At 41.6% G+C, this 20,403-nt stretch overlaps 1 protein-coding gene across 1 annotated transcript in view; it reads right to left on the bottom strand.

The window, feature by feature from the left end:
• The window catches only part of kif26aa (kinesin family member 26Aa), a gene marked incomplete at its 5' end in the record, with an annotated part of 226,185 nt that overhangs the window by 107,698 nt on the left and 98,084 nt on the right, over positions 1-20,403 (bottom strand). Inside the window, one exon of the mRNA XM_084149357.1 lies at positions 13,985-14,482. Within this exon, the coding sequence (XP_084005483.1) occupies positions 13,985-14,482 (498 nt within the window). The remainder of the gene's footprint in view (positions 1-13,984; positions 14,483-20,403) is intronic.

The following is a 20,403-nucleotide window of genomic DNA, read 5'->3' as shown; positions in this document are numbered from 1 at the left end:
TTTCCATAATTCGTTGTTGTTAGTGTATCAGGTTTGAGATTTGTAGTTCTTCCTAGCTTTTTCCTCTCTCTTTTTATTCTCTTTCTCTCTCACTCCTTCCTTCCCCATGGAGGTGTGCCATATTGGCACAGATGTTCTGTGGCGGACCCGAGCACAGATGGATGCCTGACGACAGCGGGAAGGTCACTCTGGGCAACAAGAAACCTTATAAAAAATGTTCATGGAACGAGATGCCTGTGGAACTAACTGAGAGGGAGGAAACCTTTCAGGTCTTGGAAAGCTTCAGGCTTGTTGAAACCAAGCAAGTGTGTCTGCCATTGTGATGCTCGTTGTGACCCGCTGGTGATTTGAAGCAGAAGGTAAAACAACTTTTTTGGCCGATTGAACTTTTCACAGTTTGTAAGACCGTTTGTCTACTCCTGGTTTTCAACATTGTGCTAACAATCCACCTTGGTTGGCTTACAAAGTGATTCATCCTCTTGATCCCTTCCTTGTAGTCAACTAAGTCTGATTTAAATCCCCTAGGTGTAGGCTACAAAATATAAATTAAACTAATAATATAGCTTGATTTGTTGGGAAATGCTCATGTGTCTAGTCCTTATCTGCTCCCAGTAGTCAAATACTTTACTTTCAGTAGATTCAATGTTTAGTGAGTGGAAAAATGTATTTGATGGAAAATACTTATATTAATCTAATAATACTCCTAAATCAGTCTGTATATTTCAGCATGGTTTACTGAAAAGACTACAGATCCTTCTCATCTTTGATCGTGTCCTTCAAAATCAGAGCCTAGTCCAAAATGAGGGGAGGCAGTGAAGCGTGACGTGGGCCCACTCCTCCACCCAACCGAACCCAAGCCTCCCAGATGGACGTCAGACGTGTTTACTCACAGGTCCCTTCTGTCAGCACAGAGAGGAGGGAGGCATGCACCTATCTCCCTTTTCCTTCTGTCTTTCCTACCCTTTTTCCTTCCCTCTTTTCTGTCAGTCTCAATTTGAACCTTGCACAATGCCCTTTTTCCTTCCCTCTTTTCTCTCAGTCTCAATTTGAACCTTGCACAATGCCTTTCCCTATCCTCTGAGAATGTTATGAGTCAAATTTTCCGTAAGAGTGGTATTAGAAGGCTGCAAGCGGCATTGAAGCCTCTGGTTCTGCGAATTAGGCGGTGTCTCCTTAGAGCAATACTGACAGACTTTACACGTCTCCTTTCCTCCAGTGTCCTCGCTCACATCCTCCCTAAAGAAATCAAGTGCCCGTCTTTCATTCCCATGGAAGGCCATTCCCGGCCTCCAAAATCCTATGGCTTCTGCTGTGTTCTGAGTTGTTTTGTTTGAAATGCGAGGAGGCAGGGGTTATTGAGAAATGAACTGCCCACACAAACAGGAATTGACAGAACAGTACACACACACGCCACACACACATGGACACAGACACACCAGTGGCTGCTCATGTACACCGACACACACCACACACAGACACACACACACACACACACACAAGCCCTATGTCTGAAAGGCCTCTACAGGAGCACTCAATTCTCTGAGGTTGCCACAAACTCAGGTTTTTGTGTAATAGGGATGCAATGCGCCGGCTCAAGGTCTAATTGCTTTCAGACAGCGAGGAGGAAGGGGGAGAGGAGGGAGGCAGTCTGTTTTATACAAGGCCTGCATTGAGCGGCACACACTAAGTCTACAGCATTAGCGGCCCAACTCTCGGCAGCACAGAGGCACTTTTTGACATTGAAGGGAGCGGATGCCAAAAGATACACCGAAAATAAACATTGAGAACAGATTGCCTGCAAGCCCCAACAGTATAGCAAATGCACATATAAGATTATCAGAATCATTATGATACAGTACATTACTAAATGGATATACTGTACATTCACAATTTGTTTTCAAATGGAGACAAATCTTTGCTTTGGGATATTTAACATGCAATGTGTTATCATGTGATATTTTAAAGACAAACTACCATAGTAGTGAAACCATTCCCTTGTCTTGTACTGTGGCATTCAAAACAACTGTTTACTGTTCAATCAGAGAATACACTAGTAAAGGTATCTGACTGAGGATTTCCACTGTAAAACAAGCTCTGACCTGAGGCTAGCATGAGGTCAGCTCTTCAGGGACCCACCCTCACTGACAACCAGCTGTCAATCGACACACAATACAGAATATAAGCCAATCACATCTGTTCTCTGGTCATTCAGTCGTCTCGGTGTCATCCTCCCCTCCCAAATCATCCAATCAATCAAACCAGTCACTATCAAAGACCTGTAAACTGACAGTCATAATTTTCTCATCTGTTAATTTTCTTCAATAAAGATACATTGGTATTAATCCCATGCTGACCCACAGCCTCCTCTACCACTTAATGCCATCGTTCAGCACTTCACAAATCTCACCCTGTGATCAATAGCTACAATTCTCTCTCTAGATTCTACAATGATCTTAGCCGGCATTTGCATATCCAATCATCTCCCCATTGATTTCTCATTACAACCCCATTCCAAACAGTGTCTCTATGGAGGGGTATAAGCATGGTTATGCTGTAGATGCGGTGGATCTAAAAGCGGTAAATCACTAATCCAGACTCACTGGATTTTGCTTGTCCCCGATTTTAATCAGTCCATCACTGCGGTTGGGAGTCCTGGCTTCAATGGATGGTCCTCATGTGGTGGTGAGTTCAGCAATGGCCATCATCGGTATTATAATCCTCCCATAGACAACCTTCCGCATTGAGATGACTTAATGTTCAATCTCCATGTAGGAAGATCAAATGGTATTTGGAAAGCCACAAACCGGCTCTGTGGGTATTGTGCTTAGAGCGGGCATTCTGCTTGTTTAACCTCTTAAGAATCTGACCCTTTTTTTCAATTTCCGCTAAATGACATACCTAAATCTAACTGCCTGTAGCTCAGGACCTGAAGCAAGGATATGCATATTCTTGATACCATTTTAAAGGAAATACTTTGAAGTTTGTGGAGATGTGAAATTAATATATGGGAATATAACACACTAGATCTGGTAAAAGATAATACAAACCATGCAGGTATTTTTTATTTTCATTTTGAAATGCAAGAGAAAGGCCACAATATAATATTGCAGTTTAGGTGCAATTTAGGTTTTGGCCACAAGATGGCAGCAGTGTGTGTGCAAAGTTTCAGATTAATCCAGTGAAGCATTGCAATACTGGACTATTTTGTATCAACTCTGCCCAAATGTGCTGAATTGGTCAATTGATACATTTTCAAGTACATAACTATAGAGAATATACCAAAATGATATGGTAATACAACATTTTAGTTTAAACACTCCCAGGAATGTCATGCATGATGGATCATTAGCTAATACACTAACTTTCACACATCGAGATGGCCGGGCGGGGTGGGTGGGTGTGAAGCCAGAGAAAGCAGGGATTCAAACTGTCGAACGCAATTCCTCCATTTGAATATAAAAATTGATTTTATCAAACAAAACTATGCTGGGACCCTTACGATGACAAATCAGAGCAAGATTACTGAATGTAAGTAAATTTTTTACCTTCAGAGGTGAATGTATCAAACCAGTTGCCGTGATATGTTTTTTGTTGTTGTGTACTCTCCTCAAACAATAGCATGGTATTTTTTCACTGTAATAGCTACTGTAAATTGGACAGTGCAGTTAAGATTAACAAGAATTTAAGCTTCCTGCCTATATAAGACGTCTATGTCCTGGAAAGTTTGCTGTTACTTACAAAAGTCATGCTAATCACATTAGCGCACGTTAGCTCAACCGTCCCGCATATGGGACACCGATCCCGTAGAGGTTAATGAGTTCTGATGCCAGGCGTTGCTGGCGTTGCCTCCTTGGGGTGAACTTTATCTACCTGTGTTTATCTAGAACTGACTGTGATCCCATGAAGTCCGTCACTTGAATTGGCACTAGTGGCCAAGGTGCTACGGGATGAAAGTTTGTAGCTCTCCTCTGCACTGTTATGAGCCTCAGCTTTGTTTACCCTCTGTATTCCTCAGAGTGGCCTGTGAGTCAGAGGGGAAGCTGCCATTTTAGTTTTGTACAGGCAAGATGATGTAATGTGTTTATTTCACTAAGCCCATATGGAAACAAGAAAGGATGATTCAAAGTTATCTGACTAACTAACTACTATGCATGATAATTCTGCTATGAATGGAGTAGGATGAAAAAAGTTAAGATCTATTATCGAAAAAAAGGTGAAATGATAGAGACTCAGAGGTGATATGACAGAGACGCCCGGCTCCACTGTTTGTACAGTGCATTCAGAAAGTATTCAGACCCCTTCACTTTTCAAATTTTTGCAAATGTACAATACTGCTCAAAAGTTTTAGAACACCTACTAATTAAAGGGTTTTTCTTTATTTTTACTATATTTAATATTATTCATATAGCCACCCTTTGCCTTGATGACAGCTTTGCACACTCTTGGCATTCTCTCAACCAGCTTCATGAGGAAGTCACCTGGGATGCATTTCAATTAACAGGTGTGCCTTCTTAAAAGTTAATTTGTGGAATTTCTTTCATCTTAATGCGTTTGAGTCAATCAGTTGTGTTGTGACTAGGTAGGGCTGGTATACAGAAGACCAAGTCCATATTATGGCAAGAACAGCTCAAATAAGGAAAGAGAAACGACAGTCCATCATTACTTTAAGACATCAAGGTCAGTCAATCCGGAACATTTCAAGAACCGTCAAGCGTTATGATGAAACTGGCTCTCCTGAGGATCGCCACTGGAATGGAAGACCCAGAGTTACCTCTGCTGCAGAGGATAAGTTCATTAGAGTTACCAGCCTCAGAAATTGCAGCTCAAATAAATGCTTCACATAGTTCATGAAACAGACACATCTCAACATCAACTGTTCAGAGGAGACTGTGTGAGTCAGGCGTTCATGGTTGAATTGCTACAAATAAACCAATACTAAAGGAAACCAATGAGAAGAAGAGACGTGCTTGGGCCAAGAAAAACGAGCAATGGACATTAGACTGGTGGAAATGTGTCCTTTGGTCTGGAGTCCAAATTGGAGATTTTTGGTTCCAACCGCTGTGTCTTTGCGGTGTGGGTGAACGGATTATCTCCGCATGTGTATTTCCCACCGTGAAGCGTGGAGGAGGAGGTGTTACGGTGTGGGGGTGCTTTGCTGGTGACACTGTCTGTGATTTATTTTGAATTCAAGGCACACTTAACCAGCATGGCTACCACATCATTCTGCAGTGATACGCCATCCCATCTGTTTTGGGCTTAGTGCAACTATCATTTGTTTTTCAACAGGACAATGACCCAACACACCTCCAGGCTGTGTAAGGGCTATTATACCAAGAAGGAGAGTGATGAAGTGCTACATCAGATGACCTGGCCTCCACAATCCCCTGACCTCAAACAAATTGAGATGGTTTGGGATGATTCGGACCGCAGAGTGAAGGAAAAGCAGCCAACAAGTGCTCAGCATATGGGGGCAAAGCCTTGAATAAGAAGGTGTTCTAAAACTTTCGACCGGTAGTGTATCAAAAATAAAAAATTGAAAAACTACATTTACATAAGTATTCAGACACTTTACTCAGTACTTTATTGAATCACCTTTGGCAGTGATTACAGCCTATAGACATCTTGGGTATGATGCTACAAGCTTGGCACACCTGTATTTGGGGAGTTTCTCCCATTCTACTCTGCAGATCCTCTCAAGCTGTGTCAGGTTGGATGGGGAGCATCGCTGCACAGCTATTTTCTGGTCTCTCCAGAGATGTTCAATTGGGTTCAAGTCTGAGCTCTGGCTGGGCCACTCAAGGACATTCAGAGCCTTGTCCCGAAGCCACTGCTGCTTTGTCTTGGCTGTGTGCTTAGGGTCACTGTCCTGTTGGAAGGTGAATCTTTGCCACTTTCTGAGGTCCTGAGCGCTCTGGATCAGGTTTTCAACAAGGATCTCTCTGTACTTTGCTCCGTTCATCTTTCCCTCGATCCTGACTAGTCTCCCAGTTCCTGCCACTGAAAAACACCCTCACAGCATGATGCTGCCACCACCATGCTTCACCGTAGGGATGGAGCCAGGTTTCCTCCAGACGTGACGCTTGGCATTCATTTACATTTACATTTACGTCATTTAGCAGACGCTCTTATCCAGAGCGACTTACAAATTGGATTCAGGCCAAAGAGTTCAATCTTGGTTTCATCAGACCAGAGAATCTTGTTTCTCATGGTCTGAGTCCTTTAGATGCTTTTTGGCAAACTCCAAGCGGGATGTCATGTGCCTTTTACTGAGGAGTGGCTTCCGTCTGGCCAATCTATATAAAGGCCTTATTGGTGGAGTGCTGCAGAAATGGTTGTCCTTCTGGAAGGTTCTCCCATCTCCACAGAGGAACTCTGGAGCTCTGTCAGAGTGACCATCGGGTTCTGACCAAGGCCTTTCTCCCCCGATTGCTCAGTTTGGCCGGGCGGCCAGCTCTAGGAAGAGTCTTGGTGGTTCCAAACTTCTTCCATTTAACAATGATGGAGGCCACTGTGTTCTTGGGGCCCTTCAATGCTGCAGAAATGTTTTGGTACCCTTCCCCAGATCTGTGCCTCGACACAATCCTGTCTCGGAGCTCTACGGACAATTCCTTCAACTTCATGGCTTGGTTTTTTCTCTGACATGCACTGTCAACTGTGGGACCTTATATAGACAGGTGTGTGCCTTTCCAAATCATGTCCAGTCAATTGAATTTACCACAGCTGGACTCCAATCAAGTTGTGGAAACATCTCAAGGACGATCAAAGGAAACAGGATGCACCTGCGCTCAACTTCGAGTCGCATAGCAAAGGGTCTGAATACTTATGTAAGTAAGGTATTTCTGTTTTTTATTTAAATAAATGTGCAAAGATTTCTAAAAATCTGTTTTCGCTTTGTCATTATGGGGTATTGTGTGTAGATTGATGAGGAAAATGTTTTATTCAATCAATTTTAGAATAAGGTTGTAACGTAACAAAATGTGGAAAAGTCAAGGAGTCTGAATACTTTCCAAATGCACTATCAACAGCTATCAACAGACACCTGTCTTGAACTACACTGGTCACGTCGCCCCCAAACCTGATTAACACCCCAAATGACATCATCAGAGGGTGACATCTCATTCAGGCAGATGAAGGTCTCTGGTCTCCGGTTAAGTGACATGCCACTTGTATTCAACATACCTCAGCCCTAAACTAGGAGTGAGCGCCATGATGATATGATTAAAGGGCCAGCCATAAATCTGACACAAGTTTAATGAAACCTAATATATAACTGGCCTGTGTTATGCAGAAACCATAAACTACTTGTTTCAGTCAAACACACACTGTTCCGGAAAGATGGCAGAGCAATGTCAATGTCATGCTCGGCAACCAAACTCCAGAAGCCATGGAGTAATATATCTTTCCCATTGACCCTGGTCACAACTCCTAAATCTTTCAAGAGTCACAGCACGTTAATTGTTAAAAACATAGTTCTCACAGTTCTGTGTTGCCAGGGTAACAGCAAAATCAAGGTCTTTTCTCAGACCTGAATGGTATTGTCATAGCACTTGGAGGGCTCTATTTTCGGCTTGTGATAAGGAGGCGCAGGTCTCAAACGCACGTATTTTTTATTTTTATATTGATTGAATATTTAAAACATACAATATACTTGCAGTGAAGCCTCTCAACATCTACAACACATTAGTCATCTAACAGACTCCCATCCAGAGTGACACACAGAAGCAACCCTGCTCAAGGGCACGTCGACAGATCTCCCACAAGGCCAAAAACGAGAACCGAACCAGCAATCCATGATCCCCCCAACAGTTCCCCAAGAGCTGCCCCTCAACCATCCGAGAAAAATAAAATAATTTCATTCCCCACCCCCAAGACACCCCGTCCCCAAGCCCAGGTCCCCAATGCACCAACAACCAACAAAATGAACAAAAGAGAAAGAGAAAGGAATACAGCAAACAACAATGCAAAAACCAAAAGACATCAAGGAATAACAATCATCATAACAGCAAGGCCAACTGAATATGTTTGAGTGCATGTATGGCACTATTTACATGTGTGTGTGTCCGTGTACGTGCACGTGTGTGCATTTGAATGAGAGTGTGTGTATATGCATGTGTACAAACACCTGCACAGCTTCAGCCTCATGCAAACAGGCATTAGCTGTAACAACACTGCCCCTCAGTGTCATTCAAACTTACTTTTTAGTTATGTTTTTTTTTTTTTTTTTTTTTTTGTACTTTTATCGTTGACTGTCATTGTATCCCCCGCCCAGCAACTCCACTCCCACTTGTCTCCAATTCCACATCCCAATCCTCAGCCCATCCCACCTATCTCTGCTGGCCACCCTTCGGATTTCTACGCCCCATACAGTGAGGGAAAAAAAGTATTTGATCCTCTGCTGATTTTGTACGTTTGCCCACTGACAAAGACATGATCAGTCTATAATTTTAATGGTAGGTTTATTTGAACAGTGAGAGACAGAATAACAACAACAAAAATCCTGAAAAACGCATGTCAAAAATGTTATAAATTGATTTGCATTTTAATGAGGGAAATAAGTATTTGACCCCTCTGCAAAACATGACTTAATACTTGGTGGCAAAACCCTTGTTGGCAATCACAGAGGTCAGACATTTCTTGTAGTTGGCCACCAGGTTTGCACACATCTCAGGAGGGATTTTGTCCCACTCCTCTTTGCAGATCTTCTCCAAGTCATTAAGGTTTCGAGGCTGGCTAGGCCACTCCAGGACCTTAATGTCCTTCTTCTTGAACCACTCCTTAGTTGCCTTGGCTGTGTGTTTTGGGTCATTGTCATGCTGGAATACCCATCCAAGACCCATTTTCAATGCCCTGGCTGAGGGAAGGAGGTTCTCACCCAAGATTTGATGGTACATGGCCCCGTCCATCAATGAGGTGAAGTTGTCCTGTCCCCTTAGCAGAAAAATACCCCCAAAGCATAATGTTTCCACCTCCATGTTTGACGGTGGGGATGGTGTTCTTGGGGTCATAGGCAGCATTCCTCCTCCTCCAAACACGGCGAGTTGAGTTGATGCCAAAGAGCTCAATTTTCGTCTCATCTGACCAGAACACTTTCACCCAGTTCTCCTCTGAATCATTCAGATGTTCATTGGCAAACTTCAGACGGGCCTGTATATGTGCTTTCTTGAGCAGGGGGACCTTGCGGGCGCTGCAGGATTTCAGTCCTTCACGGCGTAGTGTGTTACCAATTGTTTTCTTGGTGACTATGGTCCCAGCTGCCTTGAGATCATTGACAAGATCCTCCCGTGTAGTTCTGGGCTGATTCCTCACCGTTCTCATGATCATTGCAACTCCACGAGGTGAGATCTTGCATGGAGCCCCAGGCCGAGGGAGATTGACAGTTCTTTTGTGTTTCTTCCATTTGCGAATAATCGCACCAACTGTTGTCACCTTCTCACCAAGCTACTTGGCGATGGTCTTGTAGCCCATTCCAGCCTTGTGTAGGTCTACAATCTTGTCCCTGACATCCTTGGAGAGCTCTTTGGTCTTGGCCATAGTGGAGAGTTTCGAATCTGATTGATTGATTGCTTCTGTGGACAGGTGTCTTTTATACAGGTAACAAACTGAGTTTAGGATCAATCCCTTTAAGAGTGTGCGCCTAATCTCAGCTCGTTACCTGTATAAAAGACACCTGTGAGCCAGAAATCTTTCTGATTGAGAGGGGGTCAAATACATATTTCCCTCATTAAAATGCAAATCAATTTATAACATTTATGACATGCGTTTTTCTGGATTTTTTTGTTGTTATTCTGTCTCTCACTGTTCAAATAAACCTACCATTAAAATTATAGACTGATCATTTCTTTGTCAGTGGGCAAACGTACAAAATCAGCAGGGGATCAAATACTTTTTTCCCTCACTGTAAGTAAGTATCATCTTTCAACTATGCTGTGATGTTTAACATAGAATTTCAATCTATTTAATTGATTAGAATCCACAGATTGCGAGTTGAAGATAAATACGTTTACTAAGAGTATTAGTATATTAGTAATTGACTGACCCTGTCTCTCCAGATCTCCCAAAAGTACTATTTCTAGGGTCAATTTTAGATCAATGCTATGCATTTTCAGCCATTCCTGAACCTGAGACCAGAAACAGGCTACCTGAGGGCAATACCAAAATAAATGGTCTATTGATTCTGTGTACTCACAACAAAATCCGCAGAGCTTCGATGATTGTATGCCCCAAATATTCAACATTTTGTTGGTGGCAAGAATTCTATTTAATAATTTTAGATGAAAAACACGAAGTCTTCAATCTTGCATCGTTTTATATATCTCACACACCCTGTACCATGGAATCGGTACATCAAAAATCTCTTCCCAACTATTTTGACATCAGTATGGCACAGCTGTCAACATCCTGGTCCTCAAATGAAACTGGTATACTTTCCTATTTATGCTATTTTTATTCCTCCGCCAGTTTTGATCCTCTATATTGGGCAGACAGACCAGTTTCCAACCTCCTCCCACTGCCACCTGCCTCCTCCATTTTTGGGGTAATGCTGTAATCAATTGGTTGTAATCTTGGATTGAGCAGACCATGCCATACAATTCTGATAACTCCATGAAAGACATAACTCTACCATTCAAATGTACAATATAATTTAAAAACAAAATACCCTTTTCAAACATCTTTCCCATAAATACAGGTATTTTATCAACCAGCACATTTGAGTTCAACCATAATATTTGTTGTAATATTTGCTCTATCTTTTCAGGGGGATGACATTGAAATTGTAGCCAGCTCTGCAATGCTTGTTTGAAAAAGAGAGATTAATCGAAAGTGAGACATGGCAATCTGCACAAAGGCAAAAAGGCCATTTTAAAATAATGGATGAGCTTTTAGGGTTTTAGGCTTCAAGTAAAACGTTTGAATAAGTGATACTTTTAGAGATAGGTTTAGTGCTTTTATATTTAATAATCTCAACCCAAACAATTCATATGTATTCTATAGATAGGCACGCTTTGTCTTGTCTGGGTTAGCATCCCAGATAAAGTGATATATTTTTTGCTTATATGATTTGAAAAATGAATCATCAGGAGTAGGCAGCGCCATAAGTAAGTGAGTAAACTGAGATATGACAAAGGAGTAAATAGACAGGTATTTACCTCTCCATGGTTGCAGGATCGTGTCTACATTTACAAGTTTTCTATTGAAATTCATGGTGGAGAGCTCATTTAAATATATTTTGTGATATGAATACCAAGTATGTCTACTTCCACGTCAGCCCATTTCATCGGTAAACTGCAGGATAATGTAAAAGTTGTATTTTTTAAAGATCCAATACGTAATATTGTTCACTTAGCATAATTAGGTTTTAGTCCAGAGAGTCCAAAAAAGTTATCTAGATCTTCAATGAGACATTGCAGGGATCTAGCTTGCGGACTTAATATAAAACTTGAGTAATCGGCATACATGGACACCTTTGTTTTTAAGCCTTGGATTTCTAATCCTCTAATGTTGTTATTTGATCTGAATTTAATAGCTAGCATTTCGATGGCCATAACAAATAGATATGGTGACAGCGGACACCCTTGTTTAACTCCTCTTGACAATTCAAAACTCTCTAAGAAGTAGCCGCTATTTACTATTTTACACCTGGGGTTGATATACATTACTTTAACCCATTTTATAAGAGAATCACCAAAATTGAAAATATCCAGGCATTTATCAATAAAATCCTATCTTACTTTATCAAAGGCCTTTTTCAAATTCCGCTATAAATACCAGGCCTGGCTTCTGAGATGTTTCATGATGTTCTATTATTGTCACGACTTCCTCCAAAGCTGCCTCCTCTCCTTCTTCGGGCAGGCTTTGACATTCGTCGTCACCGGCCTTCTAGCCACTGCCACATCACATCTCATCATTCCATTTGTTTTGTCTTGTCTATTACACACACCTGGTTCATATCCCCACATTAGTATGTGTATAAGTGTTCCTTCTGCCCCCTTGTCCTTGTGGGTGATTGTTTAATGTGAGGAGAGTAGCTCGGTTGAGCTCTGTGTATTTTGTATTGCCGGGGTATATTTTCCCCATGTGCCTGTTTTGTTCCAGTGCGCCTGTTTTGCGCACTGGACTGTTTGACGCTATTCTGCGTAACTCTGTATTCCAGAATAAACTCTGTATTTTGTGATTTACCCTCCTGTGCCTGACTCCTTCAAATCACCCATCACAATTACTTCTAGTAGTTGTCGTATATTATCTCCAATGTATCGTCCATGTAAAAAACATATCTGATCAGGATGAACAATACCAGGTAAAACATTTTTAATTCTGAGTGCAATGCATTTCGCTAGTATTTTTGCATCACAACATTGAAGTGTAAGAGGCCTCCAGTTTTTAAGATAGATTGGATCTTTATAGTTGACATCTGGGTCTTGTTTTAATAATAGTGAAATCAAACACACGTTAGTTTGTAATTTCGACATGTAAAAACTGGCGCACTGGCATTTTCCACCCCTTACGCCAGGTTCAGCAATTTACCTGTCTAACATCAGCTCGCTTGCGCTGAGGTGGGAGGGGTGGACATATTTGAGTGTGTCCTTAAAAACGTGAGCCAATATGTCAATTTCAGTCAGTGCAACTAGGGATTTTTAAGGACGACCAAAAGCTGGTCTTAGCCAACGTTTGCAATGATGATGAAAAAAGAACATTCAATTGCTATTGACTGCCTGTCTGTGTCTTGCTTGATTGATATGCTGTTTAGGCTACATATAGCTGCATGTAAATTCCCTCCTGAAAAAAGAACATGAAATTGCTAGACCACCTGTTTGTGTCGTGCTTATGTTTGCAATAGCCTACTGTTACAACAGACAAATAACTAAGTTTGTTCTGTTTTGCGTACATGAAAGGTGTCAGTGACTGTAGGAAGCCTTTTTAGGAACATTACGTTATTTAAAAAGACTGCTTATTGTTTTTAGTTTATCATTTTGTCTGTTGGACCTTACTCTCAAATCGCGAGAACTCTGATTGCTGTCCATGATGCTGAATCCGCTTGTAAGCTGTATTTGCCTGTTTGTTTGTTTACCTTTCACATGGCAAAGTCACTACTGGCCCTAATAACGGCGATGGTAGGCTATAGCTATATAGAGCAGCAACGGTGAGTGGACATTTCTCCTTTATATTTATATTGGATCTTTTTCCAGTTCCTGTGAAAAGTTTGGATGTGTGTAAAACCCTCCATTGTCTACGCTATTTCTGGTTTCACTTTGTCATCATGGGGTATTGTGTGTAGATTGATGAGGGGAAAAAATAATTGAATCAATTTTAGAATAAGGCTGTAACGTAACAAAATGTGGAAAAAGTCAAGGGGTCTAAATACTTTCCGAATGCACTGTAAGTAGGTTATAAGAGACTAACATTCTAATTGGAGTTGATGACAACGCAATACATTAAAAGACTGTAAATACACAACTTGAAGCAACCACATATTTAGCCATGGAGCACTTCTGATTTGCCAGTGAGGGGTCAAGCCTCAACACACCTTCAACTTGTTTATTCATCAAAACTCAGCCCTTTCACGTCACTGCCAGTTACTGCGCTCATAATTCTGATTGGGAAAATAGCACCAAAAAATCTGACACACCCCCAAACCTATAGCTCTACCGCCAGTATTAAGATTTACCATGGCTTTAGGTTTGTTAAAATAGAGCCCGGAGTGTAAAACAGTATACTGTTTACCTTGCAGCACTAACAAAAGGGAATGAAAATTCACCCCCTTTTAATAGTAATTCTTGGATGAATATTGAGGATGAATTTAAGGTGTCTTTTTTGTAATTAAAAACCAATGCACTTTGGTGTGAAAGTCTTTGCTAGGGTGCTCTTCAAGTGAAAGACAAAGACAGGTCTGAATACATTTCGTAACACTTGAAAGACCAAAACTGTATGAATGAAGTCTAGCCCAAAATACTCAAATCTAACAAAACAAAATAGAATATGAACTGACCATAGCAGAATGAGGATGATGATCTCTCCTGGCGCGAGACACTCTCCACACCCCCTCCAGGTAGTGCTGTGCGTGCATGGGTATCGGCGTTACCGTGGCCAGGCCTGTGGACTTGGACCCTCCAATGTAGCTGCTCTGGATCCCACCCCAACCCTGGAGTCCCCCACTAAAACTTTCCCCCGTTTCCTCAGGAATCAGATCATCATAGAGCCTGGGTGGTTGCTTGGCTGGCGAGTTCTCCATATACCAGTCCTGGGAGTGTAGGGTGACCACGCTGTGGAAGGCAGGGGGTGGGGGCAGCCCCGAGGACAAGGCTCCAGGCTGAAGGTTGGGCATGTCTCCAGTGAGGCCCAGGGCTTTTTGCAGGGCCAGGTGTCTCAGCTGGTGGAAGGCGGTGCCACAGACCTGGCAGCAGCTGTCCTCTCTAGCATGTCGGCCCCTGTGAGGCCACTGAAGGTGCTGGAGCTTGTCGAACAGGAATGATGCAAAGCCTGGGTCCTGTGGAGAAACAATGAGATGAGAGTCAACCCACTACTCAGATCTCAAATATTCAGATTCGTACAACATCAAACCATTTCCTTTTTCTGATATGCCATACTGCTACTTATTAGAAAAGTTTACACTCGTACCTGTATACGGGTTGAAAATGTCAGATTTGGAAACTGATAAGTGACTAAATTGGAATGCAGTGGCTGTACAGTAACATGCTATACATGAAGTCAGAGCTCACGGTCTCCGATTCACAGCTCTGTATGGGTTTTGACTGAGAGCCATTCTGAACTTGAGCACCTCGTGCGACAAGAAGTTGCCTCCCAAGCTAATTGGGCAACTTTTGCAAATGTTTTGTTGTCTGAGTGAGAGAAATGCTGTAAATTAAGAGGACTCAATATATTTTTAAAGATGAAACGTAGAGGATTATAATAAATACAGCTTTGATGTTACACAAGCAAGCCAAACACCCGTGAGTCGAAATGTGCACTTCACATTTCCATATGATAAAACTCATGTCATATACAGTGTCAACGTTTATGATCATTATGTTTGATGTACAGTTACAAGGTGACATGGCGATATATCCTGGGTTGTCCTGAACAGAATGAGCCTGTTTGTTGTATTGTGAAGAAAATGTACAGCGTACCACGCATCTGAATGCACTCATAACTCCATTCTATGTGCACCAAAATTACAATCTGCTTATCTGAATTTTTTTGTGAAAGCCTAACACTGTAAGATTGTATTTTATAATTTAGCTAGTCATGTTGGCAATAGAAAAAGCTTTCAAATTAAACCCACTTGACCCAGATTGCGATTTATAATGGACCGTTTGTTTGGAATGCGTAAACAACAGCAATTGTGTGATGGGGGGATGCAGGCTTGTGCTCCAAACAAACAACTACAAGTGTGCTTGCTCTAGTTCCTCAACGGCACAGCTAGGAAAGCTAAAAAAAGCACCTTATAGTTGAAGACTCTTCTCTGAGTCATTAAAAGTACATTTAAATTACTTAGGAACTGTACAAACTTTGGAGAGGTGTGTGGCCACTTGGAGACACCAGTTTGACCTCTCAGTCAAACCATTGTCATTGTTTTTGTGTTATGTTGCACCTAGCCCCACATTTTCCAAGAATATTCTCATCATGTTACTGAATGTATCCTGAGTATTTTCCGAATTTGTTATCAACAAATGCGGTGAAAAGTACAGTAAATGTAAAATGCACATAACATCAACAGTGTAATGTTTGGATTCAGTCTTGCGTCAGGTGAACTGTTGTGTCCTCATCTTTAGTCAAATAATTTTCCCATAAGCTCCAAACTTTTGCCTTTTAATTGCTACCAATTATGCAGTCCATATTTCTTCTGTAAGAAACAATTAAATGTAGCCCTATCCATATAGACCAAGGGTTAAAAGACACACACATTACATAGCCTACGCACATGCAAGCAAGCACACACACACACAGGCTCCAGGCGGATGCCATCACAGATCACCTCAGTGAGCTAACACAGAGGAGTGCACACTATCAAGAGCTAGGTTAGTCATCATGAGGCAACACATTCACTGATCAACTCAATGGCCTCAATGAAAGATGGACATCCAAGAGTCTCAACGAATACAATACTGCTCCAGGAGAAACAGTTATTTATAAGGAAGTTACTCAAGCAGAAAACTGTTCAGACCAAAGCATTTAGAGAGCTCAGATAGGTAAAAAGTAATTTCTCCCAGCAGAAAAGATAGGATGAGGCAGAGGGAAAGGATAACACACTCAACAAATATTTTTCTCTCAAAGGTCTCCTTCTTTGATGGGTGGTGTAGGATACAGGTAACTGCCAAAATAACAGTAACATCAACATAGTGTCTTAATAGGGCATTGGAACACTACAAGCCAGAATAGCTTCAATGCACCTTGGCATAGATTCTACAAGTTTCTGGAACTCTATTGGAGGGATGCGACAAAATTCTTCCATGAGAAATTCCATCGCTTGGTGTTTTGTTGATGGTGGTGGAAAACGCTGTCTCAGGCGCCGCTCCAGAGTCTCCCAGAAGTGTTCAATTGGGTTGAGATCTGGTGACTGAGACGGCCATGGCATATGGTTTACATCGTTTTCATGCTCATCAAACCATTCAGTGATCACTCGTGCCCTGTGGATGGACACATTGTCATCCTATAAAATAATGGCCTGCACAGCATTTTTATACATGACCCTAAGCATGATGGGATGTTAATTGCTTAATTAACTGAGGAACCACACCTGTGTGGAAGCACCTGCTTTCAATATACTTTGTATCCCTCATTTACTCAAGTGTTTCCATTATTTTGGCAGTTATCTTTATCTGCAGGGGTAAATATGAATGTGTGCCAAGAGAAATACCTGCAAAATACCCTCTTTACTTTACCACTTTACCATTTGATTTAGAACATATTTTTACAGAATAGTGTACTTCAACAACGTAATGTATAGTAATATCAATAGGTACTTGAGTACTCATGAGGAATAGATTACTGAACTCATCGCTAGACACCTTTTTGATAACTCTGACTCTGAACATTGACTTCCACATCTGACCAAACTTGAATGCACACTGAACTCACGACACCTGCCCATACCTCAACAACATACAATGCACAACTCCTCAGCCCTCGCCTTGCACTGGACATTGTATAAAGGTTGATTTAAGGTTGCTAATAAACTGTGCTTGGTCCTGCCTGCAGTTGTGTCTCAGGCGTGGGTGCAGGAGCCGGAGGTCAGGGGGCAGAAAGAGCCCTCCTCAGCAATAGGGCTCGGTGATTGAGTGCTTTTGTCTGGGTCAGGGGAGCATGGGAGTGGGCCGACAGAGGGTTGGGGTCTGGTGGAGAAGACGAGGGAGTGAGGGGGGGCCTTGAGTGGACAAGCTTTGCCAGATGCCTGCAATCTGTTCTAGGCGTTCCAATGGCCTGTTTGTTACCTGACTTTGATAACTTTTGGGGAGCAAAAAACTTAGTTGAGAATGCCTCATGTTTTCGTGCACAATGCCATGCGAGAGGAATAAGAGGTTATTCTGGTATAGATGGCCTTATCACATGAGACATGACTGGTGGATGAGAAACCAACTACAAAAGGAGAGGCGTAGCCCAAACTGAGTCATTAAAAGGCCCAATTGAGTTATTGCCTTCTGTCTTGACTCTGGACTCAAATTATATCAATATGAGTTCAGGTGCTTCTCTATGGTAATGCATGACATGCATTTCCCATAACAATGATACAAAACGGTCTGGCTTTTGTCAGTCTATAATCTATGTTTTAACAGCTGTCGAGCTTCTAAATGTCCTGCACACAGATGTATGTAAGCTCCCAGACCTAGAGTCTCTCGAAGACCATCCACCCTCTTTCTCTGACTCAACAATACCCACTTCTATACAGCAGGCCCAAACAAAATACCATTGGAAGGGTATCTCCCTTTGTCCAGAGATTTAAGAGCAGGCTGTTGGCTGTGGTTTCTATTGTCAAAATGTATGCCGGAGTCCTTTGCCATGAGAAAGAGCAGGGTTGTGACCTCCCTTTATCATGCTTTGTAACGAGTGAATGCCTTTGAATGGGAGAATGTCCCCATGTCCCTGCTCTGTGTATGTCTGTGCTGGCCCCTGCATGCCCATAGACCCAGGCACGGGTGGCAGTAGCCAGTCACACTTTGGTGACACTCAAGACATTAAGCTTTTGGGGAGACATTACGATGGTTTACAAACCCAATCCCACTCGTCATTGCTTTGTGCTCACGCCCCATTGAAAGAGACAGACTGGGCGTTACTCTTTAGAGGTGAGGGTGAAGGTGTAATGTACATCTGTTTGAAGGGATACCGCAGATGTGAGTGATGTTGTCCAACAAGTGTCAGTGGTGCTACAATTGGGCTATGGAAGTGGGGACAGTGTTAAAACATCAGTGGTTTCCAAACTTGAATTGAGGCAAGACAGTGTAATATTATCATTCTAATATCACATGAAATGTAGGTGATAGTTATGGTATGATGTTAGAACACTAATGGTTTTGACCCTTGACAGAAAAAGCCTAGACTGAAATTTCAGCCTGTTTTGGTGGGATTAAGTTTTGCCCTGCCTGGTGACATCACCAGGCGGAAAATGTGTTAATAGACCAATAAGAAAGAGAGTTCCAAACCTCTCTGCCAATAGGGAAAGGGGATACCTAATCAGTTGCACAACTGAATACATTCAACCGAAATGTGTCTTCCGTATTTAACCCAATCAAATAACAGCTAGTTTTCAGTTTTCCCCTCCCCACTCAGACCACTCCCAGATATTCCTAGCAAACTTCTTGTTTGAGAAATTGCTCTTTGCTAAAATGCTAAATATTCATTTTGTGACCATTTAATTTGAAAACAATCACAATAAGGTACTTAATTGTTACCCAGAAATGATTTGATATTAATATTTTTTTTAAACAGTTGCATTGGACCTTTAAAACGTGGTTGAACATGGACAATAAGTACTATGTCATTTATATCACTCCATTCAATGTAAAGTAAAACAAATAGCAAACATTTGCACCTGAAGTGAACATCACAGAGGCATTTTCTTTACCTGAAATTCTCTGTCCTACCAGGCCTTCTTTTCTCACTTGAAAGTATTCCTCTCCAAAGTCACAAGCGCACAGTTGCATCCCCAACCACTAGCTAGGACCTTCTCCAAGTGCAGGAAAAAGTTATTCAGCGTGCTATCTACTTCACTTTCCAACATTAACTAAACAACAGAGGTAAACGTAGTGGTCTCTCTACTCTTTTGCAGTGTAAATCACATAGCCTCTCTCATTCACAAATTACAGTTGGACGTTGCAGCAGCAGATGTGGCAGCCGGCGGCAGCTGACACTTCAATGAACCGAGATGATCTAAAGTCCACTTCTACCCTGTTCCAAAGTGAGTAGCTTATTCTACCCTAGGCTATCATAATGAGAAATGACTGAATGTGGTATCTCTTGCGAGTTTGCCGCCATCTGCGATATTGTTGCATGTCCATCATACAGCGAAGAAAATGTCCTTGGATACGTGATACAAGTGTAGGTCAAAAAGTTTGACTTAATCGATATACAATGTGATTAACTACAAACATTTCCTCACATGGCTGTTATCAAGGTTAATGTTATTTATTGAGCAGTTTTTTTTCTACCATTTCCAAGTAGATTTTTCTAGTTTCTCCGTCTTTCCAGCCTACAGTGCATTCGGAAAGTATTCAGACCCCTTCCCATTTTCCAGATTTTGTTATGTTACAGCCTTATTCTAAAATTGATTAAATTAATTGTTTTCCTCACAATACACCATAATGAAAACGTGAAAACAGGTTTTTAGACATTTTTGCAAATGTATAATGTTTTAAAACAAAAAATACCTTATTTACATAAGTATTCAGACCCTTTGCTATGAGACTTGAAATTGAGCTGAGGTGCATCTTGTTTCCATTGATCATCCTTGAGATGTTTCTACAACTTGATTGGAGTCCACCTGTGGTAAATTCAATTGATTGGACATGATTTGGAAAGGCACACACCTGTCTATACAGTGAGGGAAAAAAGTATTTGATCCCCTGCTAATATTGTACGTTTGCCCACTGACAAAGAAATGATCAGTCTATAATTTTAATGGTAGGTTTATTTGAACAGTGAGCGACAGAATAAAACAACAAAATCCAGAAAAACGCATGTCAAAAATGTTATAAATTGATTTGCATTTTAATAAGGGAAATAAGTATTTGACCCCTCTCAATCAGAAAGGTTTCTGGCTTCCAGGAGTCTTTTATACAGGTAACGAGCTGAGATTAGGAGCACACTCTTAGAGGTAGTGCTCCTAATCTCAGCTTGTTACCTTGTATAAAAGACACCTGTCCACAGAAGCAATCAATCAATCAGATTCCAAACTCTCCACCATGGCCAAGACCA

Source organism: Coregonus lavaretus (genome assembly GCF_964263955.1).
Source record: "Coregonus lavaretus genome assembly, chromosome: 31".
Taxonomy (NCBI): Eukaryota; Metazoa; Chordata; class Actinopteri; order Salmoniformes; family Salmonidae; genus Coregonus; species Coregonus lavaretus.
Note: the sequence above shows the minus strand (reverse complement) of the source record. Positions and strands in the feature narration are given on the sequence as shown.